This window comes from Thermochaetoides thermophila, assembly GCF_000221225.1.
Source record: "Thermochaetoides thermophila DSM 1495 unplaced genomic scaffold scf7180000011823, whole genome shotgun sequence".
NCBI classification, from domain to species: domain Eukaryota; kingdom Fungi; phylum Ascomycota; class Sordariomycetes; order Sordariales; family Chaetomiaceae; genus Thermochaetoides; species Thermochaetoides thermophila.
In genome coordinates, this window is record NW_006383039.1 from 149,438 (window position 1) to 159,244 (window position 9,807).

At 52.8% G+C, this 9,807-nt stretch overlaps 3 protein-coding genes across 3 annotated transcripts; 2 read left to right on the forward strand and 1 right to left on the reverse strand.

The window, feature by feature from the left end:
- CTHT_0073200 (uncharacterized protein) lies at positions 1-1,455 on the reverse strand (the record flags this gene model as incomplete). Its single annotated transcript, XM_006697514.1, has 1 exon — positions 1-1,455. The coding sequence occupies one exon, from the start codon at positions 1,453-1,455 to the stop codon at positions 1-3; it is 1,455 nt and encodes a 484-aa protein (XP_006697577.1).
- Positions 1,456-3,723: 2,268 nt separating this feature from the next.
- On the forward strand, positions 3,724-5,436 carry CTHT_0073210 (phospholipase C-like protein; the record flags this gene model as incomplete). The annotated part of the gene is made up of 1 exon (XM_006697515.1): positions 3,724-5,436. One exon carries the CDS (start codon positions 3,724-3,726, stop codon positions 5,434-5,436), a length of 1,713 nt encoding a protein of 570 aa, XP_006697578.1.
- Positions 5,437-7,038: 1,602 nt separating this feature from the next.
- CTHT_0073220 (uncharacterized protein) lies at positions 7,039-9,549 on the forward strand (the record flags this gene model as incomplete). The annotated part of the gene is made up of 2 exons (XM_006697516.1): positions 7,039-8,416; positions 9,242-9,549. 2 exons carry the CDS (start codon positions 7,039-7,041, stop codon positions 9,547-9,549), a joined length of 1,686 nt encoding a protein of 561 aa, XP_006697579.1.
- Positions 9,550-9,807: the final 258 nt, after the last annotated feature.

Here is a 9,807-nt window from a genome sequence, read left to right on the forward strand (position 1 = left end):
TCAAGCTGACCGGGTATATTTAGCAACTTCAACACTAACACTCTCCTCCCTAACCACCCTCGCCCCCTTCTTCCCATTAACAACCCTCTCCCTCAACTCGGCCACCTCCCTCCTAACCTTCATTTGATGCGCCCTAACCATCGCTTCCCTCTCCAAGCTCTTCCCCTTTTCCTTCTCCTTTTTCTTCCCAACCCCTTCCACCATCCCCTTTTTTGGCGACTTGTCGTCCCCCACAGTTCCAATCGCCCCGCTCATAACCAACGGCGGAGGGGGTTGCCTCTGCCGTCTACGCCACCGCGCAAACGATTGCTGTGCGTGCTTGGGCAAGGGCTTGGTCGTCGGGTACACCAAATCGTCGAAGCCCAGTGGGTCGGTAAGCATCTCCTGCACGCGGGTTTCGAAGTACTCTTTGCCCTTACGCGCGGGCACAGGGGGCTTAGTCGGGCTGGCGGCGGGGGCGGAGGAAGCCCTGCTGGTGCTGACCTCGGCGGCGGCCGCGGGCTTCGGCGGCTTGCCCTCGGTATTGGCTTTGGCAGTCGGCCTGGGCTGGCCGTCGGCAGTCTTGACTTTCGGCTTTTTGGCTTTGGGTTGCCCGCCGGCTGAGGACTCCAAGTCGGCATCTGACTTGCGCTTAAGATTTTTGCCCTTGAATTCGGGTGTCTCTTCGGGCTTCTTCTTGGGGATCTCCTCGGCCGACGACAACGAAGACAAGGCGCTTGACATGGAGAGCTCGACCTGCTTTTTGGCGGGGACTGCATCCTTCGTGACCTTCTTGGCCTCCGTAATGGCGCAATCCTCCTCTTCAACAGCGCCAGACATCAAAGGCCCTACCGGCTTGAGCTTCTTTTTGCTGCCGGAGGTAATCTCTTCGAAGGCAGGAGGGGGGGAGACGGTTGAGGAGGAGTCGCGACGAATGCCGCCTGCCTCGGCCAGGACGAGACAGGAGTCCTCGTCAGACGAGACCTCGTCGGACTGTAGCTGGCGCAGGGTATCGATGAAGTCCATGGTGTAAGTCGGTCGGCGGGTGTTCCTCCAAAGCTGGCGACGAAAGAGGTATAATCTCAGGGCGCGCTCGGCGTTCCGGTGGCGACGATAAAGAGATTGCCGCTGGCTGGATGCGACAGAGCGAGAGTGGGTAAGGTAACTTTGTAAGATGAGAGCCTTTGCGCGCTGATCGAAGATGGCTTTGGGGGGCAGGCTCGACATGAGAGGGGGAGAAAGACGGGGTGATGAGCCTCGAGAGGAGTTAGGTGATGGAGACTTGGAAGAAATGCTGCCCCTGGAGTCGCTGTCGAAACTGTCAAGGCCTGATGAAAGCCGGCGATGTTTGAGAAAGAGGCGCAGCGCTGCGTCGGGTGAAAGAGGGCGACGAGCTCTGAGATCAGGATTGTGAGAGATTGAGGTCGACGACCTTTGAGGGCCAGCAGTGCTGGCCAAATTAGCTTGTTGAGCCATTCTTGCTATTGTCTACAGTCTGCGGTCTGCGTTGCGGACGCGACCGACCCGCGACCAACACAATAGCAATGACAATAGGAGGATGAAGAAGGATCAATGAGTGGGAGGAGGAAGACACGCAGCAAAGCCAAATCAATTACCACACCAACACAATTTCATGCATCCCACAACCAATTAAGGAGGATAAAATGAGACAGGCACACTCAGGTTCATATATTGAGTCGAAACTGTCCTAGATTCATGTAAATGCCCCGGCCAGCGAGGTCACCTACGTCCAGTACAGTGAGGGGTGCCTTCAGTGTTGGGTCGCGGTCAAATCATCTTGAATTTTTTCTCTGGCGGTTTTGTTTCTCCCGTATCAGGTGGCTCGTGCGCTGGACCCCTGTCATTGATTTTTTTTTGGAGAACAACGTAAGTCAGATCTGCACACGTTGTATCGGCACTGTGTTGTTTGAGAAAGGTGATCCGAACTGTCGGTGCCACTCCGTCCATGATTGAAGAGCAGCCTAAGTGTTGTCTATGAGATGGCTACTCGCAAAAGCTCAACCTGTATCTGGTAGGATTAGGATGTATATTACATTTTGGACACAGTGATCTGACCGTAAACAAAGTACACGCTATGGACTCAGGCACTCAAAGCACCGGAAGAAGTTTGGAAGAAATCCCAGAAGTCATTCGACGAGGGTATACTGTCTACTGAGGGCACACTCACGGAAAAGGTTTTGGGATGTAGAGTTGGAAATGTTTGCTTTTGCTATTGGCAGTGCAAGAAGTAGGCAGTTGCCACGCTGTGACACCGTTCATCGGTCACATCAGAGCAATCCAGCAAATGCCAGGGGAACGATTGTCATACATTCAATCAGCGCTCGATAAACCCAACGATAGAGAATGGAATGAATAGGATCTTAGGAGAGGAGGAACACTTGGTAAGTCACAAGAGAGAGCACCAAGTCATCAAAGAAACCATCTTGAATTGAGGATTCTATCAACGATAAAGCAAAATCACCTATACTTTCTCTCGGTTAGCCTCATCATCATGACGGAAACTGATCTGAAAGCCAAAAAAAAAACTGTTGTGTGGCCGTCAGCAGGAGCGTTATGCTGTCCACAACGTTGCTCTGATGAGGAGCTTCAGAATTGCAGAATTCAAAAAGGACACATCATAGGCCAAGCTTTGAGGAAAGAGGAGGATTTAACTTACACTACCTGTTGAAAATTGGGAAGCAAAACGGGTGGCTGTTGCCGGGCATGACAAGAGTAACTAGTCAGGTCGGCGACCTGAAAGTTTAATATCAAGCTCTTGTTTGACGTCAAGTTCAAGGAAAAAAATCTTTACAGCCGCGCGACACTGTGCGAAAATAAGGTTTGGTGGGGCAGTTCCTGATTACGTAAGACAAGAGATCTTTGGTTGTTGCCAAAAGCCGGCGGACTGCCCGACAACCTCCTTCTGGCTTCGTGTTATCTGTAGGTATATCAAGGACTCGTCTACAGTCCCTGATACATACGACCATACCTAGTGGAAAACTCGGGATCCCGTCCGCTCTCCCATAGATAAGCCACTAAGGGCGGGGTTAGTACTCAGGTCGGTGACGACTGGGGAATCCCCCGTGTTGTATGTCTTTTTACCTTTTGTCCATTTTCATCACTTGTTTGATTCATTTTTGACAATATGATGGAAGGGAAGAATACACAAAAAGAAAAACTGAAGATATACTATTTATATCAAGGCAAAAAGAGAAGAAAAGAAGCTATCACCCAAAGTTACACAGCTGTCTACGATACAAGTATTCTGGCCTGATCTGTACGGTGCCACGCAACAACACCTTGCAACCGGCTTGAACCCGGTTCAACCATAGCTGCATCTTCATATGGACGCTAACTTGACCTCGAAATCCAGAAGCAATTGCAGCTGGATGGATAAGGAACCTTTGGCAGCAGCGACTTGCAAGCCAGGACCCATGTCTGATTATGTAAGCTTTCGGGAGAAGGCGTCGAGCCCAAAGCCGCGTGAAGGAGGTCATCAATTGAGCCATGTGCTGCATGTATCTCCAACATTTGAATTTCATCTCAACTGAGCCTCTCACCGTCCTGTGATCCTAAATGACATGAATTGTGTCGCGTATGCATTCTGTAGAATATCTCACCTAGACTCATTAAACTGTCTGTTTCTGTTGCTGCTTCCGAACAATCCGGTCCCAACCAACTTCAATCTCACAATCAATATCATCGTTGACCTACCTTTCAGCTGATGAAGCTGCCCTATCCATCATGGGTGTCGTCAACTCCTGCCCCATACCATCCTCCTCCATTCCACCAGTCCCTCCGACGCTGACAATTCGCAACTTGACTGTCACACCGCTCCACCTAATCGAAGTCGAACACCTCACTCGCCATCACCATCTCATCCCTAAATCCGACGCCCTAACCCGCATCCCGTCGCGTATAAGCCGGCACTCAACCGACAGCCGCCGTCGAGTATCCCACGATGCCCAACACATGCACTACCGCGAAGCCGATGGCTCAGTAGCTGCCACACCCTTCCTCCCTGACCACGACCACGACGCGAGGGCGGCTCATCCCCTTGATGTGGCGCTGCCCCCGTTCGGAGAAGCCCTCATCCCTATTCCTCCGCCAGCTTTGCATGGCAGGCATACACACCTCCGAATGACGTTCCTCGATCCGACGACTGGGAAGAGATATCAAGGCATCATCCCCGGCTCAGCGCATAGGACAATCGTCCTTCAACCTGCCCGCGCCCCAGAAGATGAGCCTCAACCCCAGGGGGAGGATGCTCACGAGTTTACGGCGATATACCTCCCCACACGTGGTTTCCTCGCCCTGTTCTCTAGCGCAAACCTCCCGTCCTGGATGGGCACCCTCCCCGACCATCTCCCGCTCTCAGCCCTATCCATCCCGGGGACACACAACTCCCCCACCTACCACGTCGCCCTGCCGAGTGTGCGCTGCCAGGCTGTTAGCATCGAATCTCAGTTGGTCAATGGCGTGCGCTTTCTAGACGTGCGGGTCTCCTGTCCTATCTTTTCCCCTCCCCCCGAAGGATCTTCCGCTTCAGCGCAAGCGGCAGTGCCAGTACCCGAGTTAGCCCTAGTCCACGCCTTTTTCCCCGTGTCTTTAATCCCCAACCCCCAAAAACACACTTTGCGTCACCTTCTGTCTATCACGTACCACTTCCTTGATCAGCACCCGACCGAAACCATCCTCCTCTCTCTGAAAAGAGAAGGAACCGGCCTCGGCACGGACGCCGACCTCGCCCAGATCCTCGTAACCTACTACATCCCGCCTAACCGATCCAAATGGTACATCTCCCCGCACATTCCCACGCTAGGCGAAGCAAGGGGGAAGATTGTTCTCGTGAGGAGGTTTAACTTACCACCCCCCTCATCGCCCTGCCCCGCCTTGCTCGAAGAAGGGGGTGAACGCGGCTTAGGCATTGACGCCTCCGTCTGGCCGGATAACGTGCCCGACGGGATGTGCGGGAGCGGGTTGGTGAGAATCCAGGATTGGTATGGGGTTTGGAACACATCAGATATACGGAAGAAGATACAGTATGCGCAGGAGGGGTTGGAGAGGGCCGCAGAGAGGGTGTTTGACATGGAGCCCTTTTTGCCGCCAAATCTTCCATTGTTTGATGGACAAGCCGAAAGCAGATTGGCAAATGGGGATCCTGCTGTGCAACAGCGGCAACGGCCGGCTGCGCCGCCGTTTTACATCAACTTTTTGAGTGCTAGTACGCTCTTCAACATCAATTGCTGGCCGGACAGGATCGCTGTCAAGATCAATCCGTCTATGATTGAGTATCTGTGTATGGCTCACGGAGCACCAGGCAAAGGGCCTGGGGGATTATCTGTCGGCGATGCGGCGACGGGCATTGTTGTTACGGACTGGGTGGGGTATCGCGGCGATTGGGACTTGATACGGTGCATTGTGGGATGGAACGCCAGGTTTGGATTACAGAAATAAAGTGGAGTAGGATGTTTTAAACTGGTATATATTACATCGGCATAGACTAGACTACCCATCCGAGACACAAACCAGTAAATACTAATTCTAATCACCACTTGTCAAAGACCTGGGGGGCTGTACTCAAGTTAGCATAGTTCTAAATGCATAGCCGGCGTGTACAACCGCAGTTGTAACACCTTCCATCAGTTCCCCAAGGTGTGTTTTCTTCAACGATGATCTCAGAGAGATAGGGTTTGCAGGTCTAAGAGGTCATCCTTGAAGGAAGAACGATCAGATGGACGCGAGTGACTTACCCTTTGGCGGGAGTTGATGAACCAAAATTACGATTACGGATTACCTGGCCGTGACTGGTCAGCAACCGTCCATGAAAAATGCTCAACAAGCCGTCGGTAAAGTAACTAAGTTCAGGCTGCTGCGAGTTAGCCTTGGTCTCTGTACGAGTGGTGGAAGAGCAGACATACCTCATTAAATCAGATTTTTTGTTATGTTCATTTCCAACCCAAAAATGGGAGGATCAAACAGTGTGAATAACACGTCATCATTTAGGTGAGGCAAGAACGCGACGACGAAAGAAGTTTCATTACCTGCTTGCTGTTAGTCTAAACTCCGTTCCCTGCTAAGAGTGAACAGCAAGCGCTGAACGAGGAGCACAATCAGGTGACGAAGTCTCAGCAAGAATAACTCCCCAAACTCCCTCGCAGGGTGTACAGCCCTGCTTTTGATGAGAAAGTCGGGGAGGATTCGATTATGTCCGCCCGTTCGTTCAAGTTTTCATCACAGTGCTGGAGATCGAGAAAAAGCTTGAGCATACCTGCGCAGTCGTTAGCAAATCTGCTTGTAAACAGCGGTGAGAAACCACGAGACAAGTCCTCTTAAGTCAGACAAGGCTGAAACTAGATTTACGGATCCACATTATGCATTCGGCATGAGGAATTCCCTGTATTTTGTCGTTTCTTCATCACCCAAGGATGAGAGAAGGAAAAGGAAAGTGTACCAACCTTTTGGAAATCAATTGATGATGGCGGCTCACATTGAGCAAGAAAACATGAGGGACATCTGCCGGTCGACACTGAATCGCGTTAGCAGTAGTCGACAAACGCATGTGCAAAACAGCAGCTTCAAGATGTGCTCTCAGGGTAATTCTAGAGTTGCTAATCCCCACGGGCTGGTCGGAGTTGGATTGTTTCTTCTCATCTCGGAGCAATAGTTGGATGATAAATTTGGGAGGTGCTTACCTTGTCGACTGACGGGTTTGCTGAGGTTTGCGAATGGAGAAGAGAAGCTGTGGGAGCTCGGGAAAAATTTTGGGCAATAAAAAGCTGGAGGAGTGGGGTTCGCCATGAGATAAATCCGAGCTGTCGCACAGACCACAAAACCTACGTTTAAGTGCATACCCGACCCAAGCATAATGCGACCGTTTCAGCTAACGGTCCCCCACATTACGCATCTCCATAGTGGCAAATCTTATCGATAGCGATATCACACCTAGATAAGATCACGGACAGCCGCTGGTTGCCTCTCCTCGATTCCTAATCTTCACCACCATCACCGCCTTCTGGTCTCTCGGGCTGCCACGTCCGCGGATCGACACGCCTCATCATGTCTCCCAACGGAGGCATCTGGGCAGCCGCGGCCCTGCAGGCTCTGCGCCAGAACTTGGCCAGAAGCACGCAGATGGCCGCGAAGCTGATTCGCTCCAAACTCGCCGCTGCTCGACATTCTGCTGCTACGAACGCTCCCGCTCACCTTCAACCCGTCCCCGTTCCCGTCCGCGTCGGTTCTGCCCGCCAGCCTGTCCATCCTGCTGCCTGGTTGCGCCAGCAGAAGCGTTGGCTCTCCTCGTCTGCCGCCAAGCAACTCAATGCCGCTGTCCGCCGCTTCCTCTCGACCACCTCCGCCTGCGGCCAGGCCCAGGCCTCCTCTGGCCCGGCCTCCCGCTTCCGCGTCGACCGTGCCGCTGTTCAAGCCTCCTCTGCCACCGCTCGTGCCGTCGCCCAGCTGACCGGGCGTGCTCCCTTCGCCTCGACCCTGCGTCCGAACCTCACTGGTGGCGCCATCCCCCGCACCGCGGGCGGCTACACTCTTGGAGGTGGCGGCAGCGTCCGTTATTTCAGCCACACGCCCGCCGCGCCGGCCCAAGTTGTGCAGAACGTCAGCCAGGCCATGCGTGCGTTCTGGTGCTCCGGCCAGCGTGCTCGGTTCGACGGCTACGGCCCTAACGGCGAGAAGCGCTACACGGCTGTCAGTGCTGCCCATGACGACGCTCGTCGCAAGATGGAGCAGTGCTTTGCCTGGCGCGGTAACCAGCCTGGTGCTTTTATTGATTTCCAGATTGCTCCGACCATCACTGCGTTGAGCCCTCTTGGTGCTGTTGCTGCTGCTCCGGCGAAGGCCAAGAAGGTTAAGAAGATTCGTGCTTCCTCTGCCCCTGGTTCTGGTTCTCTCGTCTTTGGCACTGCTACCCTGCATACTGAGGGTTTCCTGGATGTTCTGTCTGTTGATTTCGCTCGTGCGTTGCAGGACCTGGCGGCTGTTATGACGGACCTGAAGGCCCTATCCACGTTAGGTGATCTTCCGGTTTCGTTGGAGAAAAATGGCCGAGTCCTGCGCGTCCGATTCCCCGGCGTCGATGCTGAAACGGTCGAGCGGTTATGCGACGACGTTGGTGTTCGACGCGGGGTCGTGGGCCAGGACCCGGATTTTGACGACAGCCCTGGAGTCCAGATGGCGCTAAGGTTCCCGTTCGCACCGGAAGAGCCCTGCGAGAGCAAACTCACGTCTCCTGGAGGATCTGTACGGTCACGGGATTCTCATTCCCTGCTTGAAGATGCTTTCGTGGTCGATGAGTTCGAGGACAACCCCTGGCGATTAACCGAAGTAGAGGAAGAAGATGATGAAGAGGGGTATGAGAGCTTATCGCCACGGCCGTTGAGCAACTCGGGGCTGCATTGCTCTGAGGAGTTCGAGGGCCTGGAAGGTATATACCGATTCTTAGAGGAGTGCGATCGTGCTAGGGGGGGTTTCAGAGCTTACTGATAATTTGGCGACGACACACTCCCGCTTTGGGAGGGTATGATACATGAGTATGGGCTCAGAGTCTCTCTCCGCTCTCTGTGATATACTTGGGACTCCGAGCATATACACTCCTTTGATATTTCCTTTTTCTCATCTTCTGTAACTCACTCTAGCCATGACGAGTTTTTTTTTTCTTTGCCTCTCGGTCTGGATATCTCACTTTAGTCATGAGTATACGACACATGATGTTTCCTATGTGATAGAGAATATCAGCATGATTCTCTAACGAAAGTGACCTGCATTTGATACACTGAGTGATCTCAACCATACAGTAGGTACTACATTGATTATCTCGATTCTCCCTCAGGGACTTAAAGGCTGTCTGGGTAAGCTCCTAGGAAGAGCTTGGGAACGTCCAAGTAAGTGCCATCTTCGCTTCTTATCTTCTATTTTCCCTACCTCTTTGCCCTTCCTCCCTCTATCCTTTCATTCTTCCATTCTTACGGATCCGTACCTCTTTGCGTTCTTCCAGCCTCCCCATTCTTTCGTCTGATAGTTGAGCTAGCTCTTGACTTTGTTTGACCCCAACTGTCCCGGAGGAGGTTTGCCAAATGATACGATGAGACTCTCTCAATCCAAAGGCCGCGTTTATGAGACAACGTCTTGAGCTTTGTTTGCTATGACTCAAACTGTTGACATGAGCAAGTGGATATCCGTTTGTCAACGTAAACTAAGCCATGGTGCCAACATCACCTATTTGCAAACCATGGGCCTGCCTTAACCATAGGCATAGTAGTCCTACTGTCCCCTCCCGCTGCTCATTATCAGAAGTCCCGCATCCGCTCTTTTACCAAGGAATCACAATGTCCCCGCAGCCTCTTCTTTGTGTTCCCCGCCCAAAGCAGGCAACAGCAAAAGCCCGATGGCCAGCTCCAGACCGTCTCCGAACCCTTTTTTCCTCTTATTACCATCGATGAGCTGCCGCCGTGGCTGGAAATTGTCGGTGTGCCGCGCGAGTTGACTGAGGAGCAGACGAAAGGACTCTGTCAATATCGGCAGACTTCCGAGGACTGGCGAAGGGGTATTACGCTGTGAGGATTCTGGAGGAGGTGCAACATGGACAGGGCCCTGTCTGGCCTGTTTCATCACCCTCACGATCCGGAGAGGGAAGTCGAAAGGGTAATGAGCATGTCTGTCAATCGCCGGATAATGGAAACCCAAGGGCTTTCTCTTCCAGCCCGACAGAGACTCGCCTTCACGAGGCTCCGTCTAGACAGCAGGAGGAAAAGGCTACCACAGCAAAAGGGACAAGGACAAGGACAGGTCCATCCCGCCGAGCTGATGAAGTCCTGC